This window comes from Protomyctophum parallelum, assembly GCF_964188405.1.
Source record: "Protomyctophum parallelum genome assembly, chromosome: 5".
Lineage (NCBI taxonomy): Eukaryota > Metazoa > Chordata > Actinopteri > Myctophiformes > Myctophidae > Protomyctophum > Protomyctophum parallelum.
Window position 1 is genome coordinate 2,637,942 of NC_139702.1, and position 18,460 is coordinate 2,656,401.

At 44.3% G+C, this 18,460-nt stretch overlaps 1 protein-coding gene and 1 long non-coding RNA gene across 2 annotated transcripts in view; both read right to left on the reverse strand.

The window, feature by feature from the left end:
• LOC310859504 overlaps positions 1-18,460 on the reverse strand; it is an 80,028-nt gene that overhangs the window by 13,155 nt on the left and 48,413 nt on the right. The window lies entirely within an intron of this gene.
• On the reverse strand, positions 481-17,897 carry tcirg1a (T cell immune regulator 1, ATPase H+ transporting V0 subunit a3a; the record flags this gene model as incomplete). The annotated part of the gene is made up of 21 exons (XM_083765529.1): positions 481-562; positions 787-958; positions 1,081-1,201; positions 2,049-2,153; positions 3,173-3,283; positions 5,859-6,072; positions 6,687-6,805; positions 7,122-7,212; positions 8,314-8,459; positions 9,268-9,401; positions 9,993-10,143; positions 10,741-10,881; positions 11,098-11,169; positions 12,083-12,176; positions 12,575-12,657; positions 13,702-13,828; positions 14,628-14,698; positions 15,070-15,165; positions 16,266-16,414; positions 16,888-16,966; positions 17,781-17,897. The coding sequence occupies 21 exons, from the start codon at positions 17,895-17,897 to the stop codon at positions 481-483; spliced, it is 2,475 nt and encodes an 824-aa protein (XP_083621655.1).

The window sequence follows — 18,460 nt, forward strand, 5'->3', positions numbered from 1 at the left end:
ATGCTCTGACAGCAGTTAATAGCTTTTTCTTTACCAATACTGTCTGACGGATTAATATCCACATAATTCAACTATTTTTTATCCATACATTTTTAATATTCATACATAATTATGATTGTGACATGAAGCAACAGTGGAAAAATAAAGATCTAGTAAGGAAACATTATGCTGCTGTTTATTGTCTGAATTGCTGTCACATTTCAAATGAGTCAGACACTGCAGTATATTGTCACTCCCAATCTGAAAACCCACTTCTTCACTTTTGTTCTTCAGGCCCCAAAGGGGTCCTATCTCCCAGTGTTTTGCCAGCAGATTTTGCCCACAAAAGTTGAAAAAGAGAAGAGAAGTGGATGGTGACCACTGACCATGCAGGCTTTTAGAGTTTCAAAAAGTTTGACACATTTTCATGAAGTGAAAAGACCTCATTTGCTCTCCCTGAAGTACCCGTAAGCAGTTAGGATGTCATGGAGGCTGCATGGCCTACAGATGGTTGACGACAGTGAAGGAGAAGGGATTGAACTTATATCCAGTTCCACTGTAGAACTTATTCTGAAACTCCACCCTAAAGAGACAGAGAGACACACAGGGACATAATATTAATGACTCTTTGTCCAATTCTACCATGCACGTTGTCAGGTGCTACTTCAGGTGGCGTGCGTGCGTGCGTGTGTGCATGTATGTGCGTGCGTGCGTGCGTGTGTGTGTGTGTGTGTGTGTGTGTGTGTGTGTGTGTGCGTGTGTGTGTGCGTGTGTGTGTGTGTGTGTGTGTGTGTGTGTCCTTGTCACCAGTGCAGACGGAGGGCGTGCAGGAAGGCAGACAGTCCCTCCATCACCAGGAGGATGGAGACGGTGAGCGTAGCAAAGAAGGAGAAGATGACCGCCAGGACTACAGATCCCACCATGCCTTGCCAAGAGAGGGGCATCCGCATCACCATGACCCACAGCACCTCCGACAGCTCTGGAGGGACATTACAACGCAAGGTACCATTATCACTACTGTCTGGCAGCAGAAACCACTTATCTCCATATTCTAACTTTTGCACATAATTCATGTGCGTGCGTGCGTTGCGAGGGACTTACGTGCGTGTGCCAGGCTGAGGGCCCACAGCCTGAGGTAGGAGGCCGTGTTGGAGACGCATCCCAGGCAGTACTCTATGGTGTGGATGGTCTGATGCATGAACACCTGCACCACATCAAACTCCTAACGACACAACCACAGGCTGCATGAAAACAACCTACGGTACAGTATGTGCTACAGTATGTGCTATGTCTACATAAAATGCTATCTAAATTACATAAACTGAGCATACGCCTAAGGTCAACAAGGCTATAGGGCAAGTGCTACGGGCTAAGATGGAGTCTGAAGAGGTGGGTTTTCAAACTACGGCGGAAGATTGGGAGTGAGTCTGCAGTTCTGACTGCAATGGGAAGTGCGTTCCATAGTTTTGGAGCCAGAAGGGAGAAGAGTTTGGGACGTGTACTACACCTACAGCAGCACACAAAAGCAACAAAGTATAGCAGATCGACAACAAGCTTGCAGATCTGCTACTTTTGCTGTTTTTGTATTTGAATCCTGAAAAGTAACAGTTTTGGACATATGAGGGTTCAACCCAACAGAGACGATATAATGTACGTATATATATATACGAGTGTGTAAAGGTGCATTCATATCAGCACATAATATGCATTTCACTGGCTGGATTCAAACCAAATATTACACAGTAGCACTCAGCATGTTATTTGCAGTTTTCTGGAACTGGAAACTGGAAATAAATAAAACTTCAGAAAACATAGTTCAGGACAGGAGTTAGGCGTTTTTAGGCCTAAATGGGTTAACCAAGAATGGCAGGGTTAACCACTCAAACCCTCTAGACTAGTAAATTGAACCTGAGTTGGCTCTTAGGCCGCTATATTCCCTTCTACACCAAATCCCCTCGCCAAAAATGCACAATCCACAAGCTCACAAGGCTTTTTAAAGCTTATAGATGTGTAATTTTTGGCTAAAGCAATGCTGTGGCTCAAGTGTTTAATGTGTGACTGACCACCACCTCCTGCTCCTCTGAGAGCTCCGGCTGCCTCCCTCCTCCTGCCTCCAGGTCTCCCTGCAGAGTGTTGATGGAGCTGCTGTCTGTCATGGACGGATGCTCTCCTCCCTGAAACACACACGCCGACATCGTCTCTGTCGGGTGGAAACCTCATATGTCCCAAACTGTTTACTTTTCAGGATTGAAATGAAAAGAATATCAAACGTAGCAGATCGGCAAGCTCAAAAACACGCTTCGAGCTTGTGGATCTATTGCTTTTGATGCTTTTGTGTGACACTGTTGTGATCAGATCAAGTAGGGCGTTAATTTACGAAAAAACACAATAAGAGGTATAAGAGGTCTCTGCCAAAGAACATGCTGGTATGGCACATGTACATTTAAACATGCATGTTCGCACAATTACAGTAAAATAAAATGACACACGCACACAATTATGTAGAGGTCATGAGGTCGTTCTTCCTCCGTGCCGTAGGGTAAAAAATAAACTTTCTGGACTACATACTGTTTCAACTGGTCAGCCAGATATAAAGATATTGGCATAAGTGATTGTATAATCTGCTCTTGAGGTAATTGTTTATCCCCAAAGATCACAAAGGCTAATTTGACCTGTGGGATACACAAATAAGTCGGTGTGTGTGTCCAAAAACATATATAACATATATTTGTCCCCTGTTTTCACAAATACAGCATGTACCGTACATTCTTGCCGTTAAAACTTTTGGGTCTCTGCGTTGTGTGTCCTGATTCAACCGTAAGCCATAAGCTTTGTGAAACGGCTGTACAATCCACCCCAGACAGACAGAGCGTCGGTTATAGTCTACTGCAGAGCCACACTGTCTGTAAAAATGTCAGCCTTACCCTAGCCTGACCTAAGCAGAGACATTTCTGGCCTAGATGGGAGGGTCGCGCCTCAGAAATGCGCGCACCCTGATTGGATCTCATCGATCTGTCCGTCACCCCCGGCCCCTCCTCTCCCCCCTAGTGCAGCGCTACGTCACATAATTTAGAGCGACGCCCACCCGGAAGGGTTGACTCCCACTTTTAGACTGGTTCAGCCCACGGCTTTTTCCAGGCTTTCATCTTTCGCGCAGACGAAATGAAAGCCTGGGTATCGAGGCTAGCCTTACCCTGACAGAGCGTCTGTTCCTGTCATGGTAATAGAGGTAGAGGGGTCTCCCTAGCAACAAGACAGGAACTGATGCTATTGCCATGGCAACCAATACTTTTTGGACAATCACCTGAGGGAAAAAAAAAAGACATGGAGGATATCGTCACTGTCAGGTTACAGTATAACAGACACACTGACGCACTTTCACATTCACAGAAGTTTCAAAAATCATGTGTGTCCCTGTGTAGGCCTGCCTCATATCCTGTGGTCGATTAGCCACATGGTATGAGGCAGTGAATACATATCTCCCCAGTTCCCTTGTGTCTTACCCTTGTGTTTTTTTGTTGTTTTTGTTAGGTAACCTTGTTTTTGTTTTGTCCTTCTTATTTAATAACATCTGTTGTTTTTTGTTTGCTTTACTGTTTTGAGTTTTTTTTGTTTGTTTTTTGTCTTCTTCCTTTTCTTATTATTATTATATTATTATTAATATAATTATTATTATTATTACTATTATTATTATTATTATTACATAGGCCAAATCTAAGCCCTGCTTAGATTTATCTTTCTCAGAATCTATGGCCAGAACTTTATAGTTTATTTCCATTTTTATTAATTTTTTATGTAATCTAAATCTGACACTATACTCTGCTTAGTGTATTCTGAATCTTGCTCAAACAAGGGTAGGCGCAATAAGCCTCGGCTTCAGCCTTCACCTTTGTACTCCTTTTATTGACCGAAATAAAATCTATCTATCTATCTATCTATCTAAAAATGAACCTGTAAGGGTTCTTTTGGTTGTACTGTATACACTTAACCACTAAACCCCAGCATCTGTACTGTGGGTTAATGCTTTAACCACTAAACCCCAGCATCTGTACTGTGGGTTAATGCTTTAACCACTAAACCCCAGCATCTGTACTGTGGCTTAATGCTTTAACCACTAAACCCCAGCATCTGTACTGTGGCTTAATGCTTTAACCACTAAACCCCAGCATCTGTACTGTGGGTTAATGCTTTAACCACTAAACCCCAGCATCTGTACTGTGGCTTAATGCTTTAACCACTAAACCCCAGCATCTGTACTGTGGCTTAATGCTTTAACCACTAAACCCCAGCATCTGTACTGTGGCTTAATGCTTTAACCACTAAACCCCAGCATCTGTACTGTGGGTTAATGCTTTAACCACTAAACCCCAGCATCTGTACTGTGGGTTAATGCTTTAACCACTAAACCCCAGCATCTGTACTGTGGCTTAATGCTTTAACCACTAAACCCCAGCATCTGTACTGTGGGTTAATGCTTTAACCACTAAACCCCAGCATCTGTACTGTGGGTTAATGCTTTAACCACTAAACCCCAGCATCTGTACTGTGGCTTAATGCTTTAACCACTAAACCCCAGCATCTGTACTGTGGGTTAATGCTTTAACCACTAAACCCCAGCATCTGTACTGTGGCTTAATGCTTTGGCAGAAAATAACAGATGGACAAGCTTGTCAAGCTGCTTTCCCCACAATAACAGAAAGAAGAAAACAAAAGAGCCCTGAGGGACCATAATGGGGTTTACCGCGCACTAGAACTAGAACAATGTACTTGTAAGAAAAATAAAGTCAATAGAATGGCAGAGTTCACACCACAACTGTAACAAAGACAATGGTGAACGATATGTTATTATTATATTATTGCTATAGTTACCATTGAACTTAAATGAACACTGATAGGATTGTAAAGTAAAGTGTACCTGTCCGGGGTAGAGGGGAAGGTTGTCCTTGTTGTCAGTGAACAGTAAAGTAAAGTGTACCTGTCCGGGGTAGAGGGGAAGGTTGTCCTTGTTGTCAGTGAATGAACAGTAAAGTAAAGTGTACCTGTCCGGGGTACAGTGGAAGGTTGTCCTTGTTGTCAGTGAACAGTAAAGTAAAGTGTACCTGTCCGGGGTAGAGTGGAAGGTTGTCCTTGTTGTCAGTGAACAGTAAAGTAAAGTGTACCTGTCCGGGGTAGAGGGGAAGGTTGTCCTTGTTGTCAGTGAACAGTAAAGTAAAGTGTACCTGTCCGGGGTACAGTGGAAGGTTGTCCTTGTTGTCAGTGAACAGTAAAGTAAAGTGTACCTGTCCGGGGTAGAGGGGAAGGTTGTCCTTGTTGTCAGTGAACAGTAAAGTAAAGTGTACCTGTCCGGGGTAGAGGGGAAGGTTGTCCTTGTTGTCAGTGAACAGTAAAGTAAAGTGTACCTGTCCGGGGTAGAGGGGAAGGTTGTCCTTGTTGTTAGTGAACAGTAAAGTAAAGTGTACCTGTCCGGGGTAGAGGGGAAGGTTGTCCTTGTTGTCAGTGAACAGTAAAGTAAAGTGTACCTGTCCGGGGTAGAGGGGAAGGTTGTCCTTGTTGTTAGTGAACAGTAAAGTAAAGTGTACCTGTCCGGGGTAGAGGGGAAGGTTGTCCTTGTTGTCAGTGAACAGTAAAGTAAAGTGTACCTGTCCGGGGTAGAGGGGAAGGTTGTCCTTGTTGTCAGTGAACAGTAAAGTAAAGTGTACCTGTCCGGGGTACAGTGGAAGGTTGTCCTTGTTGTCAGTGAACAGTAAAGTAAAGTGTACCTGTCCGGGGTACAGTGGAAGGTTGTCCTTGTTGTCAGTGAACAGTAAAGTAAAGTGTACCTGTCCGGGGTACAGTGGAAGGTTGTCCTTGTTGTCAGTGAACAGTAAAGTAAAGTGTACCTGTCCGGGGTAGAGTGGAAGGTTGTCCTTGTTGTCGGTGAACAGGAGCATGTCGATGAAGTGGATGAGGAGACTGGGAGCCTTGTCCGAGTCCCTGGGAGCCAGCATCAGCCACTTGTACACGATCATGAACACCAGGTATCCAAACAGGCTGAGCAGGAACACCAGCTGTGGCACCAGAACCAACACCACACTGCTCCACTGACCACTGGGACTGTGGGAGGGGGGTTCAAGAATCAGAACCAACACCACACTGCTCCACTGACCACTGGGACTGTGGAGGGGGGTTCAAGAATCAGAACCAACACCACACTGCTCCACTGACCACTGGGACTGTGGAGGGGGGTTCAAGAATCAGAACCAACACCACACTGCTCCACTGACCACTGGGACTGCATGTGGGACAGGGGTTCAAGAATCAATGCAATGGTTTAACCCATTCTGACCTGAGATGTTTCTATGTCAGTCGGTCAAAAATAGCAGATCTACAAGCTCATAGCGCGCCACTCGGTGGCACGCTATGAGCTTGTAGATCTGCTATTTTTCAATATAGCTAAAGCATAACATAATGCTAACACCAAAAGGGGTTCCCGCCCAGCTGATCTACAAGCTCGCTACGGTGAATGGTGCATTTACAATGTGACGCGTTGAGCTGTGCAAAATATAAAATAGGGTTAAAGTGATTACACTGTTCCTCATCTTCATGTGGACCCCTTGGAACTCCCTCAAGGACACCTGTGGGGTCCCCGGACCCCACTTTGAGAACCACTGTCCAGTAAATTATGGATAAAACATGAATATTGCCTGGTATGTCGGAGTTTTTAATACCTGTAGTTGAAGTAGGACAGTGAGACTCCGAAGGTCATGTGGATGACTCCTATTATAACAGACATCTTCATCTTGTAAGAGTTGAGGAAAGACAGGTGATTGTTGGCTAGACGCCAGATCTAAGAGAGATGAGGAGGTCAATTACATGAAAAAGGAGAAAATAGCAACAAAAGAAATAGTAAAATCTTTATGTTTTTAAGAATTTAAAATGAATACTTTAAAAGTAAAAAGAAAAAAAAGAAGGAAAGAAAGGGGCAGTAGTGAAAGAAACTTCCATAAAGATAACAGAACTGTTAACAGAACACAAGCATGCATGCTTGTGTGCGTCGAGCTGTATATGGTCAGCAACAGACAAACACAGCAGACTGAATGTGGACACTAGTGGATACGGACCGGGTCGATGCCGAATGGGTACGGCCCCTGGCTGATACTGACCGGGTCGATGCCGAATGGGTACGGCCCCTGGAACACTTCAGTGATGTTAGGGTCCAGAGTGAGGTAGTGATTCCCTCGGAGAGTCTCATTACTACAGAAGAACCCATGCACGGCCGCACCCGCACGCACGCACGCACGCACACACACACACACACACACACACACACACACACACACACACGCGCACACATGCGCACACACATACACACAAACCGGGACTACAGATGTGAATTAGCTTATGGTTAACTCTGGCACATTTACATGGATGTGAAAATGTTGATTAATGAGCATTGTCCCTGTCAAATAAATAAACACACAGCTAAACAGAATCCAGGTCTGGTCAGTCACGTAACGAGCACGCACGTAACGAGCACGCACGTGACACGTAACGAGCACGCACGTAACGAGCATGCACGTGACACGTAACGAGCACGCACGTAACGAGCACGCACGTGACACGTAACGAGCACGCACGTAACGAGCACGCACGTGACACGTAACGAGCACGCACGTAACGAGCATGCACGTGACACGTAACGAGCACGCACGTAACGAGCACGCACGTGACACGTAACGAGCACGCACGTAACGAGCACGCACATGACACGTAACGAGCACGCACGTAACGAGCACGCACGTGACACGTAACGAGCACGCACGTGACACGTAACGAGCACGCACGTGACCATTTCACGGGACCACGCCCACATAAATACGCGTGCGTTTTCGCCCCTTGACTTATCCGCGAGTAACACAGGTCTCATTGAAAATGAACGATAGGTGCATTAAATCACTGCCCATTTGAAAGGCACCGATGAGCCAAGAAGAGAGCCATGAACTTGCTCGTTGAACTGGAAGTACTAACATTCCTATTCATATAGCTTCACTTGGGGCTGTGATCTGCCCATAAAAACATTAGTTTACTATAGACATTAAAGAAACCCCAGAGTTTGGCACAGGAGCACCCCCCTGTGCCAAAATCCCGGGTTTGGCAAACACTATGTTAGGTGTGTGGTGGATTGGCTCTGGGGTCATCCGTATCCATGCATGTGAGTATAACTATAACTCATCCATCGACCCACCTTCCAACCGAACCAATCATTTTCTCTGATCGTCTGGTGTGTATGTGTGTGTGTGTGTGTGTGTGTGTGTGTGTGTGTGTGTGTGTGTGTGTGTGTGTGCGTGCGTGTACCTCCAGTTCATAGGGGTCAGATGCCACCCTGAGGGGAACAGGCTGAGTCCTCTGCTGAAGCACTCGTTGTAGATGGCCCCCGTGTAAACGGAGAACACACCCATCAGCAGGATCACGTAGCGTCCACCGTGCACCACCTTCCACATCTACACACGCACACACACACGCATGGCGCACGCACGCACGCACGCACACACACACACACACACACACACACACACACACACACACACACACACACACACACACACACACACACACTCACACACGTGCGTGTGCACTTTACTATGCTTTACTAAAGTTGCTTGATTCACTATTTTAATTGTAAAAGTAAAACAATGTAAACAAGAATGTTATATTCTTTATACACTGCAGGGTCTAAAACTGATCGGTGCCTCCCAACACCTGTTACTGTCCCCCATGCAGGGGTCCTTGAGGTCCCCAGCAAAAAACAAAAAACAAACATACCATAACCATACTTTGAATATTTAGATATGTGGGTCCCTGGCACTAATATTTATCTAAGTACTGTAGACGAACAGTTTAAGTCCACATTTTATTCCGACCCCTCCATGAAAAGGCCTCGTTGTCCTGACCACTTATCCATCATTTATATGTTATATTATGGATAATTAGTGTGGATTTAAATTGTTATTCGTCTATAGTACTCTCCTTGACATGAAAAATATCGATTTAATAGAGATGTGGATTAATAGAGATGTGGATTGTTTATAGTGTAGTAAATACAGTATTTAAACAAACCGCAGATATATAAGCTTTCTTATATTTTCCAGCAACACCCAATGCCGTCCTAAAATGTAATTGATGTCCTTACAAGTAGCCTATAGTAATACAAATACCAAATATGTGTGTGTGTGTGTGTGTGTGTGTGTGTGTGTGTGTGTGTGTGTGTGTGTGTGTGTGTGTGTGTGTGTGTGTGTGTGTGTGCCTCACCTCATGTGTGTTCTTGGTGTGGTGTGTGTCTTGTAAGATCATCCAGAGAGCAGCCAAGGCCATGAGCAGACCATGCCCCACGTCCCCAAACATCACCGCAAACAGGAACGGAAACGTCACTATGGTGTACACAGCTACACGCACGCACGCACGCACGCACGCACGCACGCACGCACACACACACACACACACACACACACACACACACACACACACACACACACACACACACACACTCACACACAAACAAGCATTGGCATTTTCAGTTACGAGTTACCTTCAGTTATTAGTTACCTCTCTGCATTGACGGGACGGGAGAGGACACACTACTCTGCCGACATAATGTAGAATACATCCTTTAAAAGGATGTGTAGATCACTGGTTTCATTAACAACTGGCCCCAAAAAGCACCAGAAAACGTTATTTTCTTTTTCTGTAAATTCTATGCTCGCCTCTGTTGATGAATTGGAATACATATAGGAGCACAATGGAAACACTTTGTGTTTTATTCTAAATGTAGTATACTGTACCTCTGTGATGACTAATTCAATGATAGCTTTACTGTACCAGAGTTAAATGAAAAGCGTGGCTTTGACCGTGGCGGCGTGGCGGCGTGGCCTACCTGGGTTTGACCGTGGCGGCGTGGCGGCGTGGCCTACCTGGGTTTGACCGTGGCGGCGTGGCCTACCTGGGTTTGACCGTGGCGGCGTGGCGGCGTGGCCTACCTGGGTTGACCTCCCTGTACTTGGCGACTCCGTACGTGTCCACGATGCTCTGGAAGGCGGCGGTGAAGGAGTTGGTGGCAAACAGCGTGGGAGGAGAGCACGGCAACGGCAGGCGGTTGAAGAACGAGTCCACAGCGCTCGCACTTCTCCTCTGAGAGAGAGACATGAGAAGAGAGGGACAGAGAGAGGGAGAGAGAGAGAGAGACATGCATGATGTGCAGCATGAGAAGAGAGGGACAGAGAGAGAGACATGCATGATGTGCAGCATGAGAAGAGAGGGACAGAGAGAGAGACATGCATGATGTGCAGCATGAGGAGAGAGGGACAGAGACAGGGAGAGAGAGAGAGAGAGAGTACAAATGGAAACAGTTTAAAGTTATTAGCGGAAGAAGGAGAAGATGCTGGAGCAGTACAGACAATTCAAGCGTTTTATTTTAGTAGGTGCTATAGGTGCTAGCATAACGTATAACGTTTGAAACTATAGTCTTCATCAGACGTAAGTTAAGACACAATCCATTCTCAGAACTTGTAGATTGGCTCTTTTACGAAATGTCTACTTTGACTATTCCAAAATAGCAGATATACAAGCTCATTTCATGACACGCTACGACCTTGTAGATCTGCTAATTTAAAAAAGAATCGTGACAAATGTTTGATCTTTGAATATATTCTTATAAAAGCGAACATTTTTAACTCCAGTCTTTGCTCCTGGGGGTTTTGAAATGGGGATTGGCGGCCTCTCTCTCACCGTGCCTGCTATCAGTGCAGTGTGCAGCAGCAGTAGCTTCCTCACGGGACACCAGACCTCTGCTATCAGACACTTGTCAGTGACGGAGGGACTGCACAGGTTCAGCACTGCATGCACCGCCTTGTACTTCCCCACACACACCTGAGACAACACAAACACAGTTAGTATATAACACCACACACACACACACACACACACACACACACACACACACACACACACACACACACACACACACACACACACACACACACACACACACACGCACACACGCACACAAATCCATATGTGTGACAGCAATGACATGTATCTGTGATAGACAGACAGATAGACATGTGATGTGTCCTGACTCCTGACCTTCCACTGTGGCAGGACAGACACACAGCGCGACAGCACCTCCTGCAGGTAGCACTCGGTCTGTGACAGCACCTGGAGAGGACCCAAATAAAAACACATGCTTTGTGGATATTAACCCATTCTGACCTGAGATCAGATTCATACGAGGTTTCCACTGGACACACACTGGTCTGATTAACCCATTCTGACCTGAGATCAGATTCTAGAAATGTCAGTCGCTCTTCGATTTTTCAAAAAATAGCAGACCTACAAGCTCGTATCGCGCCACTCGGTGGCGCGATATGAGCTTGTAGATCTGCTATTTTTAAATAGCTAAAGCATAACATGATGCTGACACCAAAATGGGTGCCCGTTCAGAATGGGATAATGGCGGTGTGCTAACGTTTTGTGACGGTTCCCTATATTGTGTGTTATGTTACTCTTAGGTTGTCTGGTTATGGTGTATAATATGTCTTGCTCTGCTAATCATTTGTATGTTTTCTGTCCAATAGGATTGGGGAGCAGAGCTAATCATGATGATCAGCCTAAGTGGTGTCGACGCCCTATAAAGGCCTGCTTCCCCAGTCCTTCCCCACTTCTGTTCTTCTCATTTGCCTCCTGCACCTTTTCCACCATGCACACGTTTCAACATTTCTGTTAATACATACAACTACACCACTGAATACTGTATATTTTTTATTCAGATTACATATATTGCATGAACGGGTCACAAGGGGTTGTTCAAAGCCTTTTTTAAATACAGATCAAAATGAGCTGTTCCTATACCCACACTAGACAATAGAATGCCTACTGAGTGGCAAAACTATACTTTCTGGTCTTGACAGCCCACGCATCCAAACAGAAAAGTCCTGTCTGATTGCATTAAACAACGTTAAACTCACTTTGCATGTTGTTTTGCCACTCGATGTGCCACTCGATGTGCCATTCACTTTAAGCATGCGCATACCCTCTAAACTGAGACATGAGTAAAGACTGTTTTCCTCACTGTTGTAATGTCCACAATTTGGCTCTGCAGGCCTTTCAAGATCTCCTCTCTCTCGACCATGTTCTCTGGATAGATGAATGTATGTGCGTGGAAACTATACAGTACGAGAGAGAGAGAGAGACAGAGAGAGACAGAGAGAAAGGGTGAGACGAAGAAGAGTCAATAGAAAAAGGCAGGCAGGTTATAATATAGAGAGACATTATTTTATAGGAGAACAGGTTTTTAATGTTCTTTTTTAATGTGTTATATGAAGAATTGAAGATAAAACGTTTCAGCTCAACAGCTCTCTGGATAGATGGACTCATTTAGGGGACAAGAGTTGAGACAAAAAGAACCATTTAAATCCATAATAATAATCCAGGATTTATAAATGATGGATAAGGAGTCAGGACAGATGTGACCTTTAGGGAAGGGGTCAGAATAAATAAGACTTAAATGGTTCTTCGTCTCAACTCTTTATTGTCGATAGGAATGAACTGAGTTGTGACGAACCAATCACAGATCTTCTTGACTTTCTGACCAATGGTCTCGCCCCAGAAGGAGATGAGGAAGACAGTCCACTGGACCATCTCACCCTGCATGGGATTGGTGGAAAGAACAGAATAATTAAAATGTGTGCTCCGACTCCTAGAAGCACACCTTTCTAGTTAAATATGGATTCAGTGTTGGCAGTGGCGTGCACAGACATTTAGAGGGGCAGGTGCTCAAGTGAAAAAAAAGGGCACCTTGTGCAGCACATTTTGGGGCGGGAACCCATTTTGGTGCTTTAGCTATTGAAAAATAGCAGATCTACAAGCTCATAGTGCTACGAGCTTGTAGGTCTGCTATTTTTTTTTATTATCGAAGAACCACTGACATAGAAACATATAGCTTTAGATTGTGGGGGCCTAAATAATATAGTAGAAGCGTTTTATCAAGAATTGATCAATGTCACCATGGTCCACACACTACAAATTAAGAAAAATAAGTAACTTTTTTTATTTTTCTTTTTTTTTAAGAGCACATTGCCAAAAGGGTGTCTATCTGTGCATGCCACTGAGTGTTGGAATGTTATTATACTGTATCATTTACTTGTTTTAAATCCTCAGTTTTGTACAAATTGAAACAAATGGACCCCACCCCCCATGGGTCTGTAACTCAAGAGAGTGTAGAAATGGACTGGATTTGGTTCCATTTCTTCTACATCAACAGTGAGCATAATTGTACAATGTGAAGGTGGCTTTCAGTGTAACTGAAACTATTCCACAATCTCCGAATGCTACAGTATATGCCTATGGAGTATGCAACTACACCTACCAAAATCTGAGGCAGGAAGCTTTCCTGTTTGTCATTTTCGTTCACGAAAATATATTTTAAAATCTTACATGTTATACTAAGCAGATATGTAGCTTGTATTATGCTTTGATGATTTAGATTCATATTAGGATACATTTGCGAGACTGTAAGGACGAAACGGAAGTGGGGAGGAGGCATCACATCCGCTTTAGTGATTGTTAATGCAGCTTCCGTGCTCCGAAAATGATGACCGGAAGCAGCGTTTGAAAATTGGGGGAGGCAACAGTCTGGCCATGCAAGACTACTTTACTTGCAGTGTGGCAGTTTTTTGGGGGGTGTTGTACCGTCTCTGGGACCTCCAGCCTCTCCTCCATCTCTCGGAAGTCTGCGATGATGTAACCGCGACACGCTCGCCATAGCAGCCGTTCGAAGGCAGGGACTCTCCATGGGTGAACCACACCAGCTACAAAGCTTGGGTCAGATACAACGGAACATTCTGGAACATTATTCTTCACACTTAATAATATTACATTGTCATACAGAAATGCCGTCGAACATAAAACAAAAACAAAGCATTCTGTTATTAACCCATTTTGAACTGAGGCCGATTCTAAAAAAAAGTCTTCTGGAAAACCTATGTTTCTATGTCAGTGGTGCTCAACCTTTTTCATGTCAAGGACCCCCAGAATTATCTCTATTTGGCCGCGGACCCCCATCTGAAAATATGTAGTTCCAGGGACCCCGCCCAGAAGTAAAGATTTGCTTCTGGGCATTCTCACGATTTTCCAAATTCCTTGTTTTGACCAAAAATGCCATCTGGGACAAGGAATAGGAGATTGAAAGAAACAGATAGAATGGGTGACCAGCTAGCAACCCGACGCTAACGTGAGTAGCATTATGACTTGATCAAATCGAAAGCACTATAAAAGCTATAAAATTGCCGTAGAGCTACGCCAATGGCATTAAGAGTAGCATTGATTAATTGGCTTTAATTGACGTAGATTAATGGCAATTGCGTGAAGTGGGTTAATATGTTATTTGAACGATAACTTTTGAAATTTATTTTGGGTCCCTTTGTAGCTTAGACCTAGCTTAGGCCTATTTGTAGCTGCAGTTGAAGCGAGCCAGCTCAACTTTAGATCAGCTTTGTAGATTTTGTAGAAGCGAACACAGAAGTGAGCACAGCATTACGATGTATTAGTCCTAATATTCTGTTGATCATCATAGTGTAATGACAGGAGTAAAGTATGGTGCCAATGTTCAATCCAACCTGAGATGTATGTCTTGTCCATGTTCCAGAAGAGAGGAGGTCTCCAAAGATGAGGGCAGAGAAAGAGGGGCCTACACACACACACACACACACACACACACACACACACACACACACACACACACACACACGCGCACACGCGCACACAGGACACACACACACACACACACACACACACACACACACACAGACACACACACACACACACACACACACACACACACATGGATGTTAAGATGTTAAAATATTGTTTAATCACACTGCTGAATTCCTTTGTCAAACTATCGATACCCTACTTAATTAAAATGTAAATACATCCTTAAATGTCATAGGTGGCTAGCCTCTTTCAGAGCCACACAGTAAAAATGTTGGTATTCGTGTGGGGCTCATTTGCTGTGTTATAAAATATGGCTTTTTCATTGCTAGAAGTGGCAATTGGTACCTGTAAACCAATGAGGTAGTGTGTATGGATGAGAACCCCTCTGTATTGGCTGAGCCAGGTCAGCTGACTCCTCAAAGTGTCCCTATTCGTGGATACCTGTAGATGCAGAACAAAAAACAAAGGCTCTCTACTCAGGGGGAGTCTTTGAGTATAGTCTCTGTAGCTGATGGGTGCAGATTCTTGAACATCAATGAAAAGAGGAATATCCGCACTCTCTTGAGTATAGTTTCTTATGGGTTTCTTTATTAATGATGCCGTTCTCTATAAGTCTACCTAGAGAAACGAACGTGTTGTTTCGGCACGCATAGGCCTTCCTCTGTGTCTCACAAAGATGACAAATATAGGCTAAGCCAAGCGACAGATCACAGCTGGGTCTCATTTGTGAAATCAATTCACTCACAGTTCATACAATGTAATAAGTTTCACATTCAGTATTAAAAAGTATTTTTCATATTTTACAATTCTATATTTTCCATATACTGTATAGATGCACACATATACATTAAAATCCTCCTGTACAAATTTCAACTGGTAATTGGCCATTGGGAAGCACAGTGGAGGATCCAAAGCCCAGTCTCTGCATTCTTAAACCTTGCATCACAAAGCTTTCACACGGCCAAAAGCCTGGTTTCAATTCCGAATCGATGTGATCTGGTCTAGGCCACAAATTCCCTGCAAGTGCTATTGTTCCCCCACGAGTGCCGAATAGGCTAGTCTTGCCAGTTGTTACGAGTTAGAATGAAACATGGCCATATTTGTGTATCTTTTGTAATGTATTGTGTATGTCTTGTCTGTATCTTTAACGGTGACATCATGGACGCAAAACAAATTTCAGTGAAAGCTGACAATAAAGTTGTATTGCATTGCATCGCATCGCATCGCATCGCATCGTATCGTATCGTATATATACCAAATTAATTATACCAAGAAGTATTTGAAGGAACTATAGCCTAATTCATACGATTTCAGAGTTGTAGGTATAGGCCCTATGGCGCCCCTGGTTTCTGAGGGAAATATTCATGAGAGCACAGGCTAGATCAGTATCTGTTGATTCTCACTAGACAGTAGACAGGATCAGAACACACACACACACACACACACACACACACACACACACACACACACACACACACACACACACACACACACACACACACACACACACACACACACACACACACACACACATGCTATACCTCTCGGAGTTCTATGGCCAGGCGTTCACTCTCCTCTTCTATGGCCAACAGCTCTCGAGGCTGGGGGGCAGAAGGGGCGGGGCTTGGGTCAGGCGGCGAGCCACTGAGAGGAGGCAACTGGGGGCGGCTGACTTCCTGCTCAAGAAACGCTGTAGGAAAGCAGAGGGAGACAAAAGAATGACAATGAGAATGTGAGCAAAAAAACCCATGTCTGGGTTTTGCCAAAACATCTCAAGCAAGTGATAGTCTGGTCTGAAAGGGAAGTCTGTGGTTGGTCCGTCGGTGACAGACTGCAAATTCAAAGGAAAAGAGGGTGCTGTTTTTCCTTTGTTTTGCCAATGGGTTCCCAGACTGGTCGGACACTGGATTGAAGTTTGAAATGACCAAACCTGCCATGTCATTTATGCAGGTTTCTGTCCACAACCCACCTCTGAGACGTAGAGTGAGTAGACAGAAATGGTATTTTTTTTTAAAGTCGATTCTTTGAGTCTCTTTGACTCTTTTAGTTATGTGTCTCAGAGGTAGACTGTGGATAGTTCAAAGTCCTGGACAACTACTGTAAGTCAGTGGTTGTGGTGTTTATTGGTTGCTAATTTGAAAGGTGCTAACACGCCTCACTCACAGAAGGTCATCTCCAACTCCTCACATCGCCTCACCTCGCTCACAAACTTCCTCTGGAACAAACTGACGTGGGCGTTCAACTGAGAAAAGGGGGTAAAAGTAACCAGAAAGCAAGAGAGAGAGAGAGAGAGAGAGAGAGAGATAGTGAGTGAGTGGCAAATAAAAAAGGACAAAAAAGGACAGAGAGGGCGATAATCAAAAAACAATACATTATACTGTACACAAATAGATCTAGTACTGTACAAGATCTAGTACTGTACAGTGCAGTAATCCCACACTCACTCACGCACGCACGCACACACACACACAGTCGCACACATACATGCGCGCACACGCACGCACGCATGCACACACACACACACACACACACACACACACACACACACACACACACACACACACACACACACACACACACACACACACACACACACACACACACATTCCCCCAAAACCCTTTGGTTTCACCTTCTATGCACAGCTGTGTCTGTGTGTCCGTATCACGGAATGTGATGATTCGATTGGCTGAGCACGGAAAGTAATGATGTATGATGTACACTACAGGATGTATGATGAGCGCCCCTCACTTCACACAAGTGTGATTTATTTTTTATCTATTTACGTTTTTACAGACAATTCATTGGAGAGGAGCATGGTGGTCACAGTGTTACAAATACATTCATAATGGTTACATTTGGTAAATTAACATATACATTTCATACTATTATGATACAATTCTGAGTTTCTGACCTATTTCATATAGTCTTAGTCCCTGACACCAATGTCTCGTGACCCATTTTGGGGTTACGAACCACTGGCTGAGAAACACTGGAGTGTTAACGAGCTACGAAAAGGCACAATATCACAATAAATATGGAGGAAGCAATAACTCACGTCTCTGAATTCCACCAATCCCAGTTCTCCCAGCTCGCTCACGCAGTTGTAGGCCGATCCTGATTGGAGGAACAGCTGGACCAGACACACCTCCTCGCTCCGGAACAGCGTTCCCATGTCAGATACCTGGACGAGAAAAACAGTCGCCATGCCGACACAAACAACTTAACGCTCTTTTCTGAGAGAGCTGTTTTCTAGTCTATAGACTCCCAATTTTTCCATGACCAAACAGAAGATGTTCAAATCAATGTTTTGCTTAATTACCTGGCTGAGTGCAAGTTTGTCAGTGTGATCAAATTCTCCCTCTTGCAGTACGGCTATAGTTAGTAGAGGCGGACGAGATGCATGCAATTGACTACTGAGTATCAGTAGTCAAAGAGGCAGACAGAGGAAGCAAGGAAGGACCTAATTACAAACACATGAATCCAAATGTAGCTCATGTGACTGGAGGCGGGTGGCACGTTAATTGAGTTTAGGACAGTGATTCTCAACCTTTTGAATTTCAAGGACCCTCAGTTTTATGCATTACATCACAGACCTCCGAACCACAGACTTTTTGCCTCAGGAGGAGGCCTACTTTGGGCCTACTTTAAGTACATTTTGATGGCGATACTTTTGTACTTTAACTTGATTACATTTTTAATACGGGACTTCTACTTGTAACGGAGTACATCTATACA